Raw genomic sequence first — 22,869 nt, forward strand, 5'->3', positions numbered from 1 at the left:
CCACCAGGGAGCTTGTCACCAGGTAGCTCACTGCTAGGGAGCTCATCACCAGGTAGTTCACCGCTAGGGAACTCATCACCAGGTAGCTCACCGCCAGGGAGTTCATCACCAGGTAGCTCACCACCAGGGAGCTCATCACTAGGTAGCTCATCGCCAAGGAGCTCGTCACCAGGTAGCTCACAACCAGGGAGCTCGTCACCAGGTAGCTCACCACCAGAGAGCTCGTCACTAAGTAGCTCACCACCAGGGAGCTCGTCACCAGGTAGCTCACCGCTAGGGAGCTCGTCACCAAGTAGCTCACCATCAGGGATCTCCACCATCCTCTCCTGGAAACAGGTCAAATGGCGAGGCACTTAACCAAAAAAAATTGGTATGTGACCAGAAACGATTACATTAGCGTGCTTCATTGAATGTCCAGTTCGTGAAACTACAACGAAAGAGATTTTCTCTCATCCAATCGGTTCAACAAACTCTCAAGGTGTCTGGTTTCTAAAACTACAACAATAGAGAAGTCTACAACTTGAAGGTGTCCAATTCAGCAATCTTTCAATAGCCTATGTCATGGAGTGCGCCAAGACTTTGTTAAAAGCATCTCGACACTATTAAGGTAGCCAATTTGTAGTACTCTCATCAAGGACATGAATAAAACAAGTTCTCCTTCCTCTCTGGTGGATGTAGGTCTCTTTGACCAAACCACATAAATGTGGTGTCATCTTTACCTTTATTATTTTCTTTATAATTAACATATTTCTCAATTATTTTTGAGTTTGTTATCTGATTGCCCTACTAATTAATCAGTAATTCAGAGTATTAATCTTGGGCCTAGTGTTCACCCATTCTCATTTTGTCTTGGCCGCATGGTCATCTTTTGGTACCATAATTCCCAACTAAGAATCTACGATACAAGAGCAAGCAAAAGTGGAACACCTAGATGACATCATCGACTATCACTGAAAGAATGAATTAAGGTGGTGTTTGTCGTTGCCCTAAAAAATGCGCTACATCAGCCCATGTCAGAAAAAAACATTACTGTGAAAAACAGGTAGCTGTTTGGTTCCGGTTTTTTAGAAAACGGAGAGAACGAGCATGCCTTGAAAATTGATGTGTCGTTTGAGGAATCATCAAATTGAACGTTTTCCCATTTTCTCATCCATTGCTGCCATGACTGCTGATGTAGCGCAGCGCCAATGAGATCACCATTGCTGGGGATCTGCACCATCACCGGTCTGCAATGAGACCTACACCATCGTGGAAGACCTACACCACCGAGATCTACACCATCACTGTTTGCAACGAGATCTACACCATCACCGTCTGCAACCTCTACACCACTGGTCTGCAGTGAGGTCTACCACTGCCGGAGATCTACACCATCACCGTTGGAGTGCTGTCTGAACAAATATTACCTGTTTCAGCGTCTATTTTGCCTATGTGGCAACACCCATGTCAAACAGAAAAAAAGAGCCATTTTCTCAGAAAATGGTGCAATAGACCTCATCCTTACAGCACCATTTTCTCAGAAAATGGCTGAGGCAACGGCATCGATGCCAAACACCAGCTAATGGTAAGGTTTGATTGGACGATATCTCATATCAAATCTCTGCATAAAAGGCTATGAACAATATCTGTTTCATCCAAATTTGAATTTGATCTGGTTAAGGGTAACCCATGTTTTAATGGAATATGGAACCACCTCTATCTGATCCATGACGACTCAATTCAATTTAATCATCATCATCTAAGCCTTATCTCAACTATATGGAACTAGTTTCATATAATTTATTTTCAATTCATTTTGTTCATGATATATAATATCAAGATCATTTTTAGTTCATTTTAATGGGTTACAATTGTTGTGTATAGTTTTACCCTGTTAACGTTATTCAATATCATTTTTTATCAGACGTTATTCAATATTAAATTGCAACATAAATACAATTTGAATCCGATATTAATCCAACAAAAAGATCAATTCGAATCCAAATATAAATAAAACAAATTTCGATCTACCTGTATCTGATTCTGTATGCAGCCCTATATGTTTATTGACATATTTAAGTTGCAGGCCATCCTTGGTCTGGGAGGGCTGAACCTTTGGGTTGAGTTGAGTTGCTTTCGATGAGCAGCTTTACTCTTTAGAGAAGCATACTATCCACTCATGGATGTGGATACCATTTATTAAGAAGCTCCAACAGAAGAACAGCGGCAGAATCCTTGGCCTTCTTAACGCTTGGCATGGGTTCCCCAACGCAATCATCTGTCCACCCCCTATCAGTAGTATTCACACGAACAGAATATGTAAACCTCTTTGCATGTGCAGGACCACCTTCATTTACACACCTAAAAGTAACAAAACATAGGCATGTTAAAGGAATATCAATCTACAGTTTGAATATGGTTCGAAGGTTGGTAATCTTCTCTTACCGATATTGAGGCATCGGCCACTGCCTCCGCAAGCATATGTCATTCAATGTCTGTCTAGTGAATGTTTGACTGCCGTTCTTTTTCTTTCCATTCTCTTCACCCTTCTTAGCTTTGGATGTTTCCTCGTCTTTCAATACAATGAGCGCATTCCTTGCAGCTAATTTCTGTGCCATCTTCTTCTGTGGGTTCTGAGCAATTCCAACCTGAACACCATCAATGTAGACTTCAACAGTAGCCAGATTGCCACTTCGAGTGGCTTTGTATTCCAACCCTTCAGCCTGTTGCTGGCATCGCTCTTGCAGTTCTCTGACAGGATGCATTGGAAGGGTTTCTGGAGTTACCATTGGATGCAACAACGGTTGGAAAACCTGGGAATAACAACAAAATAGAAAGATCAGCGGCATCAGCCAATCAACACATTTTCAGGGCCTGCAATTTATAGCATAATTCAAGATCTAAAAACTCCAAAGGCATGATCTGTGCTCAAACTTACTCTCCACACGACAGAAGTATCCCCTCCACTATCAAGAAAAATGGCACCAGCAATGGATTCAACAATATCACCAAGTACCTTGGGAGCTTTACAATCTCCCAAGCCAAAAGAGTTGAACCCTGGCTTTAACAATTCATCTTGGACATCATTTACAAAGTCCCGAATCTGAGAAGAAAGACCAAAACTAATGTCACAACAACTTCCTGCAGAAAGAAATTTGCCAAGGCCAGTACATGAAAAGATAACAAGGGTGGAGAAAGGGGAAGATGGACCTGAGCTTCAAGGGCACTTGATCCGTGCCGAAGGTGCAGATGGAGCTTGTGCTTAACTGCAACACGTGCAAAGTTTTCATTGTTTACAGCGGCAGCACGCAAGTCAGTCAAGCGGCCTGGTGGAAGATCAGTGTATGTGAAGAACAAGTGCCTTGTAATCAAATGATCCAGAACAGCATCACCAACAAACTCTAGGCGTTGATAACAGGAAACTCCCGATGAAGGGCGTGAAGCATGAGTAATGGATTCAACCAACAAACCTCTGTCTTTAAATTTAATATTTAAAGCACCTTCCAGGGCTTCAAAATTGACACTCCTGAGTATGCTTTCTGGGATAGCACGTGGCTTGTTTGAGCTTTCTATCTCTTTAGGATCAAACTCCACCTGAATTCCAATCCATTTCATTAGGTGATTTGCAGCTTGCTTCCCACCTTCAACATAATATACTCCTATCAATGCTTCAACAACATCAGCCAATGTTTTGCTAGAGAGGACTCTATAGCAACTTGAATCACTCTCAACTTCACCATCCTCCATTTCATCATCTTCATATGAATCACCACACAAGCTTTTTCCTGGTTCAACCTCAGGTGGTGTAACATCCTTCTCAAAGAACGATACTTCTGCTTCCTTGGTGTCCTCATCAAATACAGGTAACACACCAGGAGCAGCCCATCTTGATGGAGCAAAACGATCGGCTTGAATATATGACTGGAGTCCTTTATTTAGAGCATACTGGTAGAGTACCATGTTACTGACCATTTGCTGCCTCATCCTAGTAAGCTGACCCTCGTGTTTCTGGGGGTATTTAAGAAAAAGGAATCTGCTAACAACCCACTTGAGGTAAGCATCTCCTAAAAGTTCTGCTCTTTCATAGCAGAAGGTCTCCTGACATGAGGCAGCGGTCAAAGCCTCCAAGATCTGCATTTTTTTTTGGGTGGGGGGTGGGGGTGGGGGGGTAGGGAGAAGACACAAATTACTACAAATTATAAATAAAAAAGAACCAACAAGAGAAGTTGCTGAAATCTCTTGAAAGCTGATGAGGTGGGATATATGATACCTTTGAAGCAAGAACAGGATAATTGATCATATCCTTCAATTGAACTGCCAAAAGCATACTTTCAACTCTCCTCATTATTGAGGGCAACCTCTGAGCACCTCTAACAAGTGAACCCGGAAGTGGATGTACAAAACATAGTTCAGGAGGCAAGAACACATAGTATGTTTTATCAAGAGCCTCATCAGATTCACTTTCACATGCTACGAACCAAAAGATATTAAGTACATAAGTTCAACTGCTAGAAATATGTGAAGTAATTGAGCAATTTGCATATCAGAATAAAGTGGATGGTTTCAAAACAGCAAACCTTCAGAATGCTCAAATCGAGGGGAGAGAAGATTTTTGCAATATGAGACGCCACGTCCTCTTATTAGAGGTTGCTTCTTATATATCAACTCTACTCCATACCTGATAGTATAGAAGAAACGGATAACCAAATGCACCTTTGTGTCACACAAGAAGAAACAAAAGCATTCCCAATCTATTCAAAGACTTGTAGGCTACTATTCATGGTGAAATATAAGGAACATATTTTAGGGCACACATATTTCACATGCAACAGTAGTCAGCGGGTTTATGCTTCTTTGATAGATTGTAATCAGCTTTTCTTCCCCAAGCGCAACACTTCAGGTGCATTCTAGTTATCCATTCCTTGCATTCAATAGTGAGCAAAGATCAGTTGACAAGTTTCAGCAAGTAAAGGAAAAACTCCTAAGAGCATATTTTTTCTTTTTACTTTTCATGGAAAGATGAAGATGTAATATTGGATGAACTTTAGGATTAAAAGGGAAACATACTTTTGCCTGTAGTAGTCAGCATATGAACTATACTCCAGTGGACCTAAATAACCCTCTTTCCTAGGGAATGAATTTTCAGCATTCATATCATAGCGCACAGAATCCACATAGAACCTCTTCCCTGAGTGAGCTGCAGTGACAATCCTCCCCACTAAAGATTCTGCATCAATGCATGAATCAGCCATGAACAATTTGCCTTGGGTAACATCCTCATCAAGGTTTTCCATAGCATCCCGATTAGGAACTAATCCAGAAGCTTTGACAACATCAAATTGTGCAACAGCTCCTCTAATTCCATAGGTGGGATGGGATTTCTGGCCAAAAGCCATACCATGCCGCAGTTTCCCAAATCCATATTCTCTACGGTCTCCACCTAGCGTTCGTTCATTTGTACCAAGGTAAACATCCGGACGAGCCCTCTGAAGGGGATTGCTCCATGCATCTGTACTTATTATATTTTCAACCAGATCCCAGTCAATTTCTTTTATAGGATCATGACATATCTTGTCAACAACAGGAACAAATAAATATGCCTTTGCAGGATCCCAGGGAGTGGTAGAGGGTTGAACATCCACATCTAGAACAATGCTCATGAGTCTAACATGAAAACTTTTCAGAGAAACCAGCTGCATGAAAAAAAAAGTAAATAATTAGATTAACAGCCAATTTGCATTTTTAAAAACCAAAATTTAAGAAAGTTCCCACTCTGAACATTGCTCATTAAAACAAGAGACAACTTACCTGGGTTTCTGTAATATCTATAGGTCCCCTATAGACGAGGGATGCCTTTGTTATCATAGTTCGAGCAACAAAGAGATCCATCGACATCGATAAAACCTAGGAAAAATCAGGATGATTTTAGAGAAGTAAAGAAATTCAAGTTTCCAAAACAATAAGAAAGCAATTAGATGGAGTACCTCTGCATCCAGCTCATTGCCAAAAAGTACTGCAAAATCTGAAACTTGAGTCAAAAAAGGATCTTTTGAAGCGCCAACGTTTACACACTTCACAGCATATATATACAGGTGAATCAATTTGAAGTTATCGCAGACATCTTTACCAGTCAAAATCCAATCTCCCTGCAAGACCATAAAGAGTTATATTAGAAAGCGTGTAAACTTCCAATAAGTACCAAAATCAACCTACTCCTGCATTTAAGAAAATATCACCTCATTACTGAAGAAATAACTTAAAGTAGAACCCATTGAATCCCCATCAACCATCTAAATGATTACACTAGAAAAATCAATGACTTGTACAAGAAAGATTAACTACAATTGTCATCTGACTTGACGCTACTTTGCCTAGGCATCATGGTTAAAAAACATCAACAAATGCCATGACGTATCTTGTAAATTCTGCTTTACCACTAACAGAATTGCATTACTAAATATAGAGAATTTTTAAGAGCAAAGTAAAAGACTTTACCAAAAATAAAAAAGGTTACAAGAGAAGAGCTATTAAATATATAGAGATAAGGAAAAAATTGTCAACTCCCACAGAAAAGGGATAGAAATGGTGCAACAATATTCTGAAAATTGTAATGGCTTGTCGAGAAAGTTGTTCGAATTTTGAATTGTATTGTAAATCAAAAGATTATTTCCGTTTTTTACAAAATTGTCAAATTAATAAAAAAATAGATAAACAAAAAAATCAAAATACATTTTGAAAAGTGATTTTACCTTATTTTCAATCCATATCCACCATATATGCATCTAAAACAATTGAGTTTAGCACTTGTATACTAGAAGCCTAAGATGATATAATCAAGTTTGACTTTCAAGTCAAATAATCCACATACAATAGCTTGTGATGGTTAATAAACTCAATACAAAATTAAAATGAAACATTTTCTAATAAAGCCTTAAAATAAATCTCCCTTGACAACTAAATAGAAATAAAGAGGTAACGAAGTAGAGAAGTAATTCTGATCAAATTGGATTAAAATTGCATAAATCATATAAATCATATTATTCAAGAATCAAATAATGTAGTTCACACAAAAATCTTAAGATTTTTATGGAAAAGGATTCAGACACAAGGTCCAAATTGAGAGTTGATACCCTAGGCATTTGTGATTCTAATCATGAATTGTATTGTAAATCATAACAATGGTGACTTCCTGCTACCCATGGAAGAAATGGTTATCTAATCCTAGAAAACGAAATTAAAAGAAAAGAGCCTCGACAAAGTGAGGATTAGGATATCTATACACACCTAAATAGACAAAAAAAAACCAAAAGGCTATACAATTTAAATTCTTTTCTTGCTCTTAGTTACCTAGAGAGGAACCCACAATTGTACTAAGAAACAAAATAACCCAATGGTTCAAATAATGAATCCTAAAAAAAGCGTTTTATCAATAACTGTATTGGCCTTAAGAAAAGAACTGCCATCATTTTGGGGAGATGGAAATGATGGACCAAGGGGAGAATAACCACAAGCAGCAACACTGTCAAAAAAAACAAATGCAAAGACAAACAAGATAAAGAAAGCATTATAATAACAGTTACAACTTTCATTTTTTTTATTGGAAAGGGTGTCTTTCATTGATTTGGTAAAGGAGTACAATGCCAATCACTCACAGCATGAGTGTTGACCCCATATTTTATCCCAAGATTTACAGTATATCCCAAAAAAGATTTTCCCTTTGAGTCCTCTGCTTTGCCAAAGTATCAGCCACACTATTGGCTGACCTCCTTGTCCAAATAAAGATTACTCCAGCTTCCCTTGCTAAGCAATAAATCTCCCTCATCTTCTGTCTAAAAGTCCACACCCCCAGACTTTTTGCCTGCAGCCATCCTATTGCAACCCTCATTGCAAATGAATGCATAGAGTATAGAAGGAGACAAAAGGAAAAGGGGTTGGTTTGTAAGTTGGACTTGAAAAAGGCTTATGACATTATGGATTGGGACTCTTTTCCAGAAGTTCTTAATTGTAGGTTGTTTGGAGAAAGATGGTGTAGATGGGTGAAGGGTGTATTTCCTCGTCATTTTTTCCATATTGGTGAATGTAGTAGCCAGGGATTTCTTTCCTATTAAAAGGGCCCTAAGACAAGGAGACCCGTTGTCACCCTTCCTCTTTACTCTAGTAGCTGATGTTCTAAGCGATCTGATTTCAAGGGCTGATGCTAAGAACCTGATTAGAGGTTGGAGAGCTGGGAGGGAGGAAGTGGTGGTCACACATCTTCGGTTTGCAAATTGTGAAAATAGATCAGCCGAACCAGTTTCAGAGATGGAGAAGAGAGAAAGAAGAAAAGAGGAGGAAGAAGTGTCAAACTGATATATATATACACAAACACACACAAATATAAGGTACAATGTCAAGTATGCCCCTACTTAAGTGTGGGACATGTAACTAACATAGTACACAAACAAATGGTGAAAAGACTGAAAATACCCTTCCTTAGCCGACTCTAACACTCCCCCTCAAGCTAGAGAGTGTATATCATATAGTCCCAGCTTGTTACATATATAGCTCACTCATCCCGAACTCAACCCTTTTGTGAACAAGTCTGCCCATTGATCACATATTCTCACATGCTCTATACTTGTGACATCATTAAGGACTTTTTCCCTTACAAAATGGCAATCTACCTCTATGTGTTTAGTCCTCTCATGAAAAACTGGATTGGATGAGATGTGAATTGCAGCTTGGTTGTCACAGTATAGCTTCATGGGTTTGTTTATTGAGAACCTGACTTCCTGCAAAAGACTTTTCAACCACACTAGTTCACATGTAGTGTATGCCATGGCCCTGTATTCTGCTTCAGCACTACTCCTCGCTACAACAGTTTGCTTCTTGCTCTTCCATGTCACTAGATTTCCTCCAAGAAATGTGCAATAACCTATAGTGGATCTCCTATCAGATACTGAGCCTGCCCAATATGCACATGTATAGTAGACCTGTTCATGGGTCGAGTAGCCCGACGACCCGACCCGGCCCGGCCCGCACCCCGGCTGGGCTTGGTCATATAATTAGGCCCACGGGCCTGACCTCGGGCTTAACACAGTAAGCCCAACTGTGTTTCGGGCCAGGCTCGGGATTTGTCAAAAAAGCCTGGCCCAAGCCCGACCTGGCCCGACTCAGTATTATATATTTTATAAAATATATAATATGTATTTTATATATTATATAAAATATATAAATAATATAATATTTATTAAAATATATATTTATAATTTAATATTTATATATTTTATTCTTTTCGTTATAATTTCAATCTCTCTCTCTATTCAGTTGCTTCATCATTAATAATAATAATAGTATAGGCTAAATTTCGGGCTTGGGCCCAAGCTCAGGCTTTTTATGAGGGCCGGGCTCGGGCCCAAGTTGTAGGCATGATGGTCGGGCTGGGCTCGGGCTCAGGCCTTAAAAAAATTTGTTAATACACAATAAAAGCCCGGCTTGAACCAGCCCGGCCCGGCCCATGAACAGGTCTAATGTATGGCTAACTATTTCGGGACTACCCCCTGGCTTGTATAGTAACCCACACCATGGAGCCCCTTCAAATACTGCACAATTCTAAGGACTACATCCTAGTGAGGAACTCGAGGGCTTTGCATAAATTGGCTTACCACACTGACATCAAATGAGATATCTAGTCTAATAATAGTTAAATAATTCAATTTTCCCACTAGCCTTCTTTATCTTCCGAGATCATCAAATAATTCACATGTATCACTGCCCAAGTTCACATTCAGTTCCATGGGAGTTTCAGCTGGCTTAGCACCTAAAAGCCTTGTTTCTTCCAATAGGTCAAGAACATATTTCCTTTGACATAGGTTTATGCCTTGCTTCGATCTAGCGGCTTCTATACCCAAGAAATACTTCAACTTCCCAAGATCCTTTGTCTAGAAGTGATCTTGTAGAAAGATCTTCAATCTATCAATCCCAAGTCTATCACTGCCAGTGATGACCATGTCGTCCACATAAACCACTAGCAAGACCTTCCCAGCTTTAGAATCATAGTTAAACACTAAGTGGTCAACTTGACATTGTCTCATTCCGAACTCTTTCACTACTTCACTAAATTTGCCAAACCAAGCACAGGGAGACTGTTTGAGCCCATAGATTGCCTTCTTGAGCTTACACTCCATGTACACTTCCTCTAGAAGATCACCATGGAGGAAGGCATTTTTAATGTCAAGCTAAAACAGAGGCCAATCATTCATGACAGTTAAGGAAATCAACACACGTACTAAGCCAATCCTAGAAATAGGAGAAAAGGTTTCCACATAATCTATACCATAAAGCTAAGAATATCCTTTGGCAACTAAACGGGTTTTCATCCATTCCACTCTCCCATCTGGTAGATATTTAACAGTATACACCCATTTACAAACAACAACATGCTTACTTGGGGGAAGATTGGTGAGTTCCCACGTATGATTGTGATTAAGGGAAAAGAGTTCCTCTTCCATAGTTTTACGCCACCCTGGTGAGGTAAGAGCCTACTGAACATCCCTAGGTGTAGACACAAAAGATAACAGAGAAACAAACTGGCGATGGGAAGCGAAAATGTGAGAGAAAAACATAATTGGATATGGAGTGCAGACTATAGAGTGCAACTACGTTTACCTTTCTGCAAGGCAATAAGAGGGTCAAGGTCAGAAGACAATTAGGGTGTGGAAGAAACTGGATCTGCAAACGAAGTAGAAGCTAGAGGAGGTGTTGGTCGTCGGAGAGTATACACTTGACGGATTGGTGGCCTTTCAGTATGATCCTACATTGGAGGAGGTGGAGACTCGACCACAACGGGAACAACATGAATAGGACTATCAACCGAAAGAGGAAGAGAAACCTCCTTGGGAGGAAGAGAAATATCAGGACTTGAGAAGTACAACATGGAATGTAACATTAGGACAGACAAATGACTTCCAAGTAATGGGATTGTAGCATTTATACCCTTTCTGAGTCCTAGAGTAGCCAAGAAAGATACACTTAATGGAGCATGCATCCAACTTGTCTAGACCATGGCCTAGATTCTGAACAAAGCACACACATCCGAAGATCTTAGGAGTCGAGGGATATGGAGACAAAGTGGGAAACAAGATAGAGAACGGAGAATGATCGTCAAGAATAAATGAGGGCATGTGGTTAATGAGAAAGCAAGTGGTGAGCACTGCATCACTACAAAAACATTTAGAAACATTCATATGATGAAGAAGAGACCGAGCTGTTTCAAGTAGATGTTGGTTCTTCCTCTCAACCACCCCATTTTGTTGAGGAGTGTTTGCAAAGGATGTCTAATGAATAATGCTATATTGTTCCAAATACTGGTGAAATGAAGTAAGGAAATACTCTCTACCATTGTCTGAATGGAGAATTTTAATTGAAATACCAAATTGTGTATGTACTTCAGCATGAAACTTTTGGAAAATGGAAAATAATTCACTCATTTCTTTCATTAAATAAATCCATGTCATTCTTGAATAGTCATCAGCAAAATTAACAAAATACCTGTAACCATTATAGGACTCAATTTTAATTGGACCCCAAATATCTGAATGAACCAAAGCAAAAGGACTCAACATGCGACTATCAACTCTAGAACTAAAGGAAACCAGGTGGTGTTTCCCATATTGACACAACTCACACTGCAAAGAAGACAAACGACTCAACGATGGAACAAGTAGCTTGAGAGCTTTAAGAAATGGATGACCAATTCTACAATTCCACTGGAGAGGAGTCAAAGAAGTTTGAAGTGCAACTATAAAACCACCCCCGTCAAGGTAATACATTCTACTAGCTTCATGCCCTCCACCAATCTTCTTCCTCATCTTGAGATCCTGAAAAATACAAGAGGAAGGGTAAAAAGTGATAGAACAATTGAGAGCCTTAGTTAATTTACTAACACACATAAGATTAAATGGAAACTTGGGTACATATAAAACAGAAGACAAAGAAAGAGATGCAATGTCAACATTACCGACACCACAAATGGGGGAAGTAGAAGCATTGGCTAAGGTAACATTATGTGATATGGAGGTCTGAAAAAGAGAGGAAAACACACCTGGAGTTCCAGTCATGTGATTAGAGGCTCCAGAGTCAATTATCCAGGGTGAAGGTTTTGATGCCAGACAAGCCATACCTGAATGGGCAAGGGTGCCAGTGTTATGATGTGAAGTAGCTTGGAGGAATCTCTCATACTCATCTCTTGGGGTACTCATCATCTCCTTCCCAGAAGTAGTTGTGGTTGTAGAAGGTATTGGATCAAGTGGTTGATTATCACTGGCTTCACTGCCACCAATAGCTGCATGATTAGCCGATGTGGAGGGTGGTCGTGTAGATCATAACAGAAGGTAATTGTGTGTCTGTCTCTTCCACAGTGTGATACGTTTCCTAGTAGTGCTTCCTCTACCTCCACCACGGCCTCCCAATGAATCACGACCTCCACCAATACCATTATTACGACCAAACATAGGGTTACCACGACCCCCTCGAACTGCACAACCACCTCCTTTGTTTCCATAAGCTCCTCCTCGTGTTCCAACAAGTACTAATCTGTCATGAGGTATGGTATTCTCTGTGGGACCAAGAGAAATCCTACGGAGACAGGCAAACACTTCCTCTAGAGTGGGGAAGGCAAATCCACCTAATATATGTGCTCTGATAGGTTCATACTCTGATTTCAGCCCCACTAAGAATCGGGTAACATCAAGTTGTTCCCTTTGTTGTTGAATCTTGACATCTGGAGTTAAGGGGTGGTAGACATTAAGTTCATTCTGAAGATTTCTCATACTGGCATAATATTCCTCAAGGGTCAGATTTCCCTAATGCAAACTGAAGTACTCCTGATAAAGCTGATAAACTCCCGTAGTGTTGTCTTGTCCAGAATAGTGTTTCTTAGTGTGCTCCTATATTTCCTTTGTTATGTCTAAGAACATGAAGTTAACACTGATTTTAGGTTCCATACTATTCCACAACCACATCATGATTTGAGAATCCTCCTGCTCCCAAGCACATCATGATTCAGTTGTAGTTTTCTCCTCCCGCACATGTTTTACTTTCTTCTTAGCCTTAAGAAACACTTCCACCGACTTAGCCCATGGCACATAGTTTTCACCGTTGAGTTTGATGGATGTCATCTATACACTAAAAAAATTAGAGGAAATCATCACACTCGATTTTGGTCACCACTAACATCTCCAATTGATGCCATTTCAATCTACGAAGCTGGTTCTGCCCATCCAAAAAAAATTTCAGTCCTAAACACGTCAACTATTGTTTGTTGAGTACTACACCAACACACACCACCGTACAACGTCTCCTCATCCAATCACCACAATACTACCCAAGCACACATTCGGCCACTTCTGTTAACATAAAAAAAAAAAGATTTCTAATAAGAAACCATAACCACCATAAAAAACATCCCTCTTGAAGCTGCTCAATAGAGGGTTCAGACCACCACAAGTACAACCACACGACGACTAAGGCTGTCACACATGGTGACGGCAATCCAGAAATCTCCTACTAGGGCTTTCGCACTCCCCTTTCACCTGTAACTAGGCCATTGTAACCCTAGGAACACCTGAATAGGTTACTGCAGACTTCTGTGGATTGCCACAACCTTCTCACACACTTACTCCAGGTTGCGCAGATCAGAAACAAAATAAAAGAAAGAAAGAGGAAGGAGGATCTGATTGAATGAAGCTGTAGTCTCTTTTTCTCCTGTTTAGCGATGCTCTGATACCATGTGAAAATAGATCAGCTGAACCTGTTTCAGAGATAGAGAAGAGAGAAAGAAGAAGAGACGAGGAGGAAGTGTCGAAACGAGAAGCCGAATATATATATCAAAAATAAGGTACAATGTCAAATACGCCCCTACTTAAGTGTGGAACGTGTAACTAACATAGTACATAAACATATGATGAAAAGACTGAAATATCCTTCCTTAGCCGACTCTAACACAAATGATATTATATTGTTTTGTGAAAGGGAAAGGGAAAGAGAGCTCTTAAATCTAAAGAGATTAGTGCACCATTTTGAGAGACTTTCAAACCTTAAAGTAAACCTGGGCAAGAGTTGTGTGATAGGTGTGAATTTAGGGAGGGGAGAGGTGGACAGTCTAGGTAGGGTCTTGAGATGTGAGGTAGGGGATTGGCCACTGGAATATTTGGGACTACTATTGGGAGGAAATCCTAATGCAGACAACTTCTGGAACGTAGTGATCAAAAGATTTACTAAGAGGCTTGCAAACTGGAAGGTAAAATACATTTCTTTGGGGGGTAAGATAACTTTGATCAAATCTACCTTGGCCAATTTACCAGTGTATTTCTTAATAGTTTTCAGGACTAAGGATGATGGAGGCCTACGATTAGGTTATATCAAACTGAGGAACATAGCTTTGTTAGGGAAATGGTTGTGGAGACTGTTGTTGGAACAGGATAGACTATGGTTTAGACTGATTGTTAGCATACATGGATTGGCAAACAATGGTTGGGATGCAGGTCTCGACCCTAGCACTTCTCATTGTTCTCTGTGGAAAGGTATTCATGGTATATTGTCCACTATGCTTCCTGAAATCGAATATGATGTCTGTACAGGTAACAAAGTGTTGTTCTAGGAAGACATTTGCGTTAGAGAGAGTTCCCTTCCATTTACTCTATCTCAGAAAACAAAGGAAAAGTGATCTCTTAGGTTTTTATTGGTAACTCACGGGATTTGGGCTTGATGAGAGGGTTAAGGGAGTCAAAAATGGGGATAGTTGATGAACTTGTTGCTCTTTTTGGGCCAGGGCCATTCAAGTTTCAACAATTTCTCAACCTGTGCCCACCCAAGTGACACCTCTACTTATCAACTCCACCCTAGCTAACCAGCCCACCTATCACCTCTCCATTTTTAAAATCCTAGCCTGATCGCAAAAAGGTCGGAAAAAAATGATCAGAGACGTCCTTTAGAAGCCGGGGGTAGACTAAGAAGGATCATTAAATATATTGGGAGATGATGCACAGAATGAAGGATCAAGGGGCATTGGGATTAGATAATTAGACTTGGGAATTCTCCGAAGTTGGTCCAAAGGTTGTAGAGATTTCCATTAGAGGTGAATAGGTTATGGCATGATGTGATAGCCAGTATTAAGGGGGTGCATGCAAATGGCTGGGATGCAATCATGTAAGTGTGGTTGCGAGTAAAATTGGCATGTCCTTTGAGATCTATTTCCAATTGCTTCCTTTGTTTTTGAATTGTGTAAGATATGATGCTTGTTCTAGGACCAAGACTAGATTTTGGGAGGAGCTTCCTTTGGTGGAGGAACAATGCTTTTCTATCCAATAATCAAGGTAGACTGGTTTCCTCTCTTACCTCCTCTAGGGGTAGTTCTATTTCTTGGGTTTTGGTTTTCTTAGGGGACTCAGACAGACACAGAAAATCCCCCTGCAGGGAGCTGCTCTTGAGTCTATCTGAGAGGAGAGAAGCAATTGAATATTCATTGACAAGTCAAGGCTTATCTTGGAGAACATCCTAGTAGAAGTAAATGATTGGGATTTAAAATTGGGTCTCTGTATTTTGGTTTTAAAAGCACAAATCCTAAAGCTTTTTGGGGGTAAATTTCTGAATCCTCCTGTGAAGTTTTGGACCATTGCTAAAACCTCCCTTGAAGTTTTCTAATTGCAATCACCTCCCTTGAACTTTATGACACAGTTGCAAGTAGACCCCCTCTGTTAGAATCCTCTAAAAAGATGCATGAAAATGTCCAAAATACCCATGCAATTACCATTGAGGCTAGTTTCACTAGAAAAAAACAATACAAACTTTATGAAAACAAAAAAAGAAGAGAATTTAAAGTTACAACTTTACATTTGAGCAATTGATATGAAGGAAAAATTTGGAAAATAAATCAAGTTCAGAAAAGAAATTGGAAGGGTTTGGAAGGGTTTGGGGTAGTGATTCATATATTTTTTGGTCAAAGTAATTGCATGGGTATTTTGGACATTTTCATGCCTTTTTTAGAGGATTCTAACTAGTGTTTTAAAAGGCGTGGGAGGTGTATGCTTGGAGGCGCGCCTCCAGGCGAGGAGCTCCCAAAACGCCCTAAGGCACATGCCAAAGGCACTAACACCTCTAAGGCATACGCCTCAGGTGCAAGAGGCATACACCTCATGCGCCTCATGCACATCTTATATAAAAAGACAAAAAAAAAAAAAAGAAAAAAGGAAAAAAGGAAAGGATAGCAAAGGAAAAGAAAGGGAAGGCAAGGGAAAGAAAAAGAAAGAGAAGAAAAAAGAGAAAAGGAATAAAAAACAAAGGAAAAGGAAGGGAAGAAAAGATAAGGGGAAACAAAGTGGTTTGCCCCCTGCCCCTTCGGCTGGGGGGCTCTGCTTCGACAAGACCCCCTTTCAAGTAATGCTATGCATCTTTATTCTTCTTAATATAAAAGATTTTTATTAAAAATAAAGAAAAAATGAGATCCCCCCTTCCTTCTCCTAACCATGGTTTCAAATGTCGCCAAATGTCGCTAATGTCGCCTGACATATGTCAATGTTGAGGCTCATCGACATGAAAATGGATGGTAATATAAAAATTACATTATTTCGGTCAACATTTCCTATACTTCGGAAATGTCAACCAAATCGGTCCAAATAACCAAAAAAAATGCAGTTTTTCCTATTATGTCGACAAGATGTCAACTAATTTCGACAAAATGTCGACTAATGTATATTAATAAGATTTCCATTAATAATTTCTATTTAATATTTCAAACAAAATACTTATAAAAAAGAATTAACAAAATATAAAAACAAAAGAATAAATTAATTACTTTATAATATAAAGCATAAAATATTTTTCAAGTAATAAAATATTAACTAGATAGTATTTTTTTTAAATATTTATTACAAACAGAAAATGTTTATTAAATTTTATAATAAATCATATTCTACATTTAATATAAAAAATAGAATAAATTTAATAAATTTTATACTAAATCATAATTTATTATAAACTTAGTACTAAAAATCATAATAAATTCATTAAGTTTTATAAGAAATCAGAACTTATCATAATCTTAATACTACAAAAAGGAGAATCAGTTTATTAAATTTATAATAAAACATAATGCATTATAACTTTAATATTTAAAAAATCAGAATAAATGTATTTCTATTTACTAGTGTGAAATAAATACATTAGAATTTATAATAAATCAGAATTAAAAATAAGAAAACAAAATATCAGATAACCTTGTAAAAACATCAAAATGCATAATAAATCAGTAAATCATCATCTACTAATTTGTTATTTCTTAGCTTTATATAATGGTTGGGAATAAGATAATAGTCTAGAAATATGTATTCATGCTTCTTTTATCATTTTACAAAATATCTTTGCATATTTCCACATATTTCATAATATTTCCACAATGTCTCTAATTTTTACAATATTTCCCCTCGACATTTCCGACATATGTCCTATATTTTGGTAAGCAACATTTCCATCGACATCGACACTTTAAACCTTGCTCCTAACCCCCTCCTCTCCTTGTGTCCGGGAAGGTTACGCCTCTTGCGTTTTGAACTACGCCTCACGCCTCTAGGTAGTGGAACGCCTCGCGTCACGCCTCCGCGTTTTAAAACATTGATTCTAACAGAGGGGGTATATGTGAACTATATGTCAGAAAGTTCACGTGAAATATAAGTAATAACCACATCCCTGTGAAGGTCATTTACAGAATCCCATTCAATCATTTAAGTGGATGGAAAATGCTAATGGAACCCATGTGGCACCACTTGAGTGGGCCTTGTCATCATTGCATCTGCAAAAGGGATAAAATACCAGGGGCACTATGGTCAATGAAAGTGTCTTCCCAGGTGTGCTGGTTGCACTCCCTTTCAGTGGGCATGCTTAACATAAGACTGATGCAAGATAAATACACACATCAAGATATCAGTAGGACAGAAGAACCAACCCAAAGAATATCAGCAACGCCTTCAGGATAGAATTCTCTATGCCTTGCAGTTCCAGGGAGAGGATCCCCTTCATCATTCTGGTCAACCTTCTCACCTTCCTCCCCACTTCCCTTGTCTGGTAAGAGCATGTCAGTAAAAGCCCCCATCTCATGCAGCTTCTTGCAGGCAGCCAAACATACAGCCTAGACAATAAAAGAATCTTGTATTAGTGACATCATAGAGAAAACTGGATTTAATAATAAATTTCATAAGAGAATATTAGCATTGCCTGTTGTGCTAGTCGCATTGAACTGCATAAAGGACCCTCAAGCTTTTCAAAGGGTGCATTACAGGGAAGTTGAAGTTTGCATGAGTACTCGGTGGAACCACCTGGCTTCTCGTGTCTCTCCATAATAAACTCAGGACGAAGTATTGAATACCTAGATATAGGATAGGAACAGAGTAGGAGATTTATTTTCCTTATCTTCTATTCAAACAACATAATACTGTCAATCATATAATAAAGAATGGGCACCTGTCACTAGGGAGCTGTGAGCAGTAAAAATGTATTAGTCCGACAGCAGAGTTCAGGCTCACAATAGCACCAGTTGACTCCACCTGATACACTGAACCTGGTATTGCATCCATTGATGTTAACCTTGAAGTACCCTTAAGATGGCTAAGGTCAGTTCTCTCTATGGCTTCCTTTCGCAATGTTTCCTCACTATTCCGTGCATTTCTCAGAAAAGTTTCATGTGATAAATTTCCCCTATATGCAAAATTTGTTTGAGATGATTCATGTCCAAATTTAGTCCAAGAATATGAAATACATCAAATAGTTCATTAACATGCATCAGGTTCAGCCTAAGTACCTCTCAACCATCAAAATGTAATCAGACCCGGGCTTCCTTGCACGGCCCCTGGACTGAATGTATGCCAAAACTGTCTTTGCAAGATCAAACCGAATGACAACATTGCATTGCCGAATATCCAACCCTTCTTCCGCTACACTAGTGGCCACTAATAATGTCACCTGCCAATAGAATTTATTCAATTTTCATGAAAAACTGCCTGAGACATCAAAGCAGCAGATTTATGTTTTATTATAGCTCAGTTTCTAAACATACTCGACCATCACGGAATTTTGCAATTGTATCCTGCATTTGACAAGTACGCATTTCCTGACTATTGTTATGTCCAATCAAGCTTGCACATTTGATAAAACTAAGAGATGGAAGCTCTGCAAAAACCTGAACAGTTGACAGGAAGATAATACATCAACTACTAAAGCCTTGCTATGGAAAGAAAATTATATAATGAAGATACCACAAATATAGGCATTAAAAATTTCAACCTTTGGAAGAACTAATGCAGCCACAACTCTCTCCACAAAAATGATTGCACGGAAATCCTCTGTGTGCTGATACTTTAGAAGAATTTTAATCAATGATTGCACTTTTGGTGTCACTTTTCCATCAGCTACTGCTGCTCCAATTATCACATCCACATGCTCTCCACCAGAGACAACTAGATAGTAAAGAGTGGTACACAATTCACATACCAATTCATGACATACTTACCAAGGACATGACAGGAAATATATGCTGAAGAATGAAGAGGCAACAACAAAAACAAACAAAATCTTAATCATTGGGCAGTACAACATCAAAAGACTACCATAATCACAAACCAAAAGATTCTGTAGAAAAAACCACGGGCCAATAATCACCCTACCATCATTGAACAAATGTCAGCCACCAAACCAATTTCCTTTGTTGAACAAGATATTCCTTGAATGATATGACAATTGTTCTATTTCCAATAAGTCCAAATAAACTGCAAAAGGTATGATATAAGATTTTGGCTCTCTTTCCTCTTGGAAATGCATACCACCTTAAAATGGAAAATCTCACTTGGAATCCTCTTGACCTTAAAAACCAATGATTAAAATACTGCCTAAACAGAGCAAACATGTGAATGCTTCCATCCTTGGAGGACCTGGGTTTCCCCAAACACCCTTAAAAGGAAAATTCTCCATGGGATTCTGAATGAAAGCATCATAAAAAGATGAGTTCACAGTGAACTTACCATCGACATAGCATCCCATGTGGATAGGTCAATTTTTTACACTTCTGACTTTCAAAGTAAAGAAATACATTCTTCTAACTCCCTGTCCAGTAAAGAGCTACCTAAAGACAAAAAAACCAAAAAAATCTAATATCCTCTTCTTTCAAAGCATCGATTGAAAGAAACCTCCATAACGTTTAAAACTTCACTTTTCTCCAAAACCATTTGTGTTGAACCAACAATATCTTATGATGCTTATTTCAGTTTATTAGAAAGCACCTTTGCAATAATTTCACACACACTAGAAATAAGACTAATTGAGAGAAAAATCATTCAACTCCAATGCTACTTCCGTTTTTTCCAAGAAAGTAATAAATAGCTTTAACACCATTGGCCAGCATACCATTATCATAAATTTCAGCAAACCAACAATAAATCATCTGTCAGAATTGATTTGGATGAAGATGAAGAGATAGCAAGTGGGCTTTATGAAGAAATGAATGTAACTTTAATCATGGCATTGAACAGAATGGAATGGAGGGACAGGATTCGTATAGCTGACTCAATATAGTTCAGACAAGGCTTATAAGAATCTACAAACAACAAGTCAATGCAAAACAACTTTCATCTATCAATTATTTCAGATTCGGCCATAAAGGACAGCGGCTCAAGTTATCATGATTTGATATGATAGATTTTTTTTTAACTAAAGACCAACTTAATTAACTAAATTTTTTTGAAAAGCATATTAGTAATACCTACCATGACTATCAGGAAGCTCCCCTTCTTCAATTTCATCAGGATCACCCCCATATTGAACATTACCATTCTCTCCATCTGCACCTTTTGCATCCTTGTCAGATACAGCTCCCTCAGATAACTGGCATTGTAAGAGAGAACCTACTCTATTCAAGTAGGACTCTTGAAACTTCACATCAAGCTGATAGTTTGCCCTTTCATCATTCTGTAAGGCCATTAAAAATGAATGTGCAACCTGTGGAAATGGATTGGATACTTAGTTGAATAAACTTTTACCTTTTTGAATGAATAGAAATGCAATTACCACCATCACTGTCCCATGGATACCTTGTAAGCACACCACTGTCCTAACTCTCCCAAAGCATAGTTAATAGCCCTCAATTTCTGAATTAAATTAGCAGCTCCATCGCTTTCAGTTCTTTCAGAAACACCATAAACAAGGCGCAGCTCTTCTTTTGCTCCAGCATCTCTGGCCCCCATAAATTGCCATTTACTTCTTCTGGAACTTGAATGTGCAGCTTCTTCAACAGCTAATTCCATTTGTTTTATCTGTTCGTGAAGGGACCACAAGCTAGCTGCTTTGTCATACTCCACCACAACTTCTGATGGCATAGGAACATGTTTTTCCAGCTCTTTCCGGTCTTTTATTGTACAAACTATAGAATCTAATTTACTTTCAAGATTCCGAATTTTTATTGCACAATCCTCTTGGCTGGAAACACCTGTGCAAGAAGAACAACGAATAACCAAATGCTCTGAAAGATAGATGTCTAAACAATACATTAAAAAAAAAAAAAAACATTAAGCAAGCATAAAAAGAGAGAATCAGTTAATATTAAGCATGTTAAGTAGCTATTCTTGGATATGATAGAAGATGGCATTAGCACTCTGCAGAAACATAATCCCCCCACCCCAAACACACACACACACAACAGATATATACCCTTCAAGTTGACAGGAGAAGCCGTCATTCCAAAAACAGCAGGTCTCTTTTCCTTTGGAGTGGTATGATAGAACTCAGACATCACTAGTGAATATGGATGTTTCTTCACAGCATGATGGCACTCATCCAAAATAAGGAGATGAATGGATTCCATCTTGATTATACTATGCCTGAGAATGTTCAAAAGAATTTGAGCCGTCATTACCAGAACCTGCAGTAGAAGGAAGCAGTCACTGTCAAGCAGAAAAATAAGTATAATACTTGGTTCATTATAAGCAATTACCTAAAAAAGTAAGTTTAAAGAAAAATTAAAGAACTATAAGAGACACTGCTGGTGTTGCATAATTAATCTAACATAGAAATGAATTGGAAATATAGCTAGTTTTGCACTTCAAAGGAAGAATAACAACCAAGATTGGATTAGTCCTTTCTTTTTGCTCTGTAACCATGAAACTTATTTATAAATATTTTGGAAGAAGGAAAGGGAATTTTATTGCTAATAGCAGAACAACAGTACAACAGAACCCACCCCTATTCAAACACAGAGCCATAGTGGAGCCAAACAACAGTAACAGAGAGCAGAAAGGATTACAATTAATTAGACATCAAACAAACTCCGCTCTCAGCAGCATAAAGGTATTAGAGGAAGCAAACTCCTTTCACAGCAGAGCATCATAAGGCAATCTTCGCAATAATCTTTTTTTCAGATCAGCAAAAGAAACTTTCATTAATTGAAAACTTAAATCATTAAATATGATACTGTAAAATTAATCCAGCAACCCGTTCATGTATATCCGACCCCTTACAATTCTGCACAAAAAGCAGTTCACTAAAAACCCCTTGCTTTGCTGGGACATCAACCAAAATCCACTTCCGTTCTTTTCACCCATTTGAATGTAGCTTCTACCTCTATATCCAACCTTCTCATCTCCCTAAAACTTTGTTTGAACATCCAAGCACCTGGATTGTTGCAGCTTATCCAGGAGATAAATAGTTTTGAGTCCCCTTCAACCTCCACCTGCTTCATCCCAAGCTGTTTACCTAATACCAACCCTTTTAACTTGTAAGCAAGGTAAAACCTCCGCTTTTAATGAGTCCCTGTGTCCAATCGATCTTGAATACATTGCTACCACCACACCTTCTTCATTTCTAAATACTCCCCCA

At 38.7% G+C, this 22,869-nt stretch overlaps 1 protein-coding gene across 2 annotated transcripts in view; it reads right to left on the minus strand.

Moving 5' to 3' along the window:
* Positions 1–1,755: 1,755 nt before the first annotated feature.
* The window catches only part of DCL1 (dicer-like 1), a 39,373-nt gene continuing 18,259 nt past the window's right edge, over positions 1,756–22,869 (minus strand). For both annotated transcript variants that reach the window (XM_088963447.1, XM_088963446.1), the window contains exons 4-21: positions 21,706–21,916; positions 21,090–21,484; positions 20,766–20,997; positions 19,291–19,463; positions 19,064–19,186; positions 18,809–18,969; positions 18,472–18,705; positions 18,226–18,376; positions 17,957–18,139; positions 5,964–6,125; positions 5,788–5,883; positions 5,047–5,672; positions 4,557–4,657; positions 4,250–4,449; positions 3,190–4,110; positions 2,918–3,082; positions 2,425–2,792; positions 1,756–2,340 (exon numbers count right to left, since the gene is read on the minus strand). In XM_088963447.1, the coding sequence (XP_088819573.1) occupies positions 2,157–2,340; positions 2,425–2,792; positions 2,918–3,082; positions 3,190–4,110; positions 4,250–4,449; positions 4,557–4,657; positions 5,047–5,672; positions 5,788–5,883; positions 5,964–6,125; positions 17,957–18,139; positions 18,226–18,376; positions 18,472–18,705; positions 18,809–18,969; positions 19,064–19,186; positions 19,291–19,463; positions 20,766–20,997; positions 21,090–21,484; positions 21,706–21,916 (4,686 nt within the window). In that variant the 3' untranslated portion in view covers positions 1,756–2,156. The remainder of the gene's footprint in view (positions 2,341–2,424; positions 2,793–2,917; positions 3,083–3,189; positions 4,111–4,249; positions 4,450–4,556; positions 4,658–5,046; positions 5,673–5,787; positions 5,884–5,963; positions 6,126–17,956; positions 18,140–18,225; positions 18,377–18,471; positions 18,706–18,808; positions 18,970–19,063; positions 19,187–19,290; positions 19,464–20,765; positions 20,998–21,089; positions 21,485–21,705; positions 21,917–22,869) is intronic.

This window comes from Nelumbo lutea, chromosome 1 (assembly GCF_056320005.1).
Source record: "Nelumbo lutea isolate HS-2025 chromosome 1, American lotus-T2T, whole genome shotgun sequence".
NCBI lineage: Eukaryota > Viridiplantae > Streptophyta > Magnoliopsida > Proteales > Nelumbonaceae > Nelumbo > Nelumbo lutea.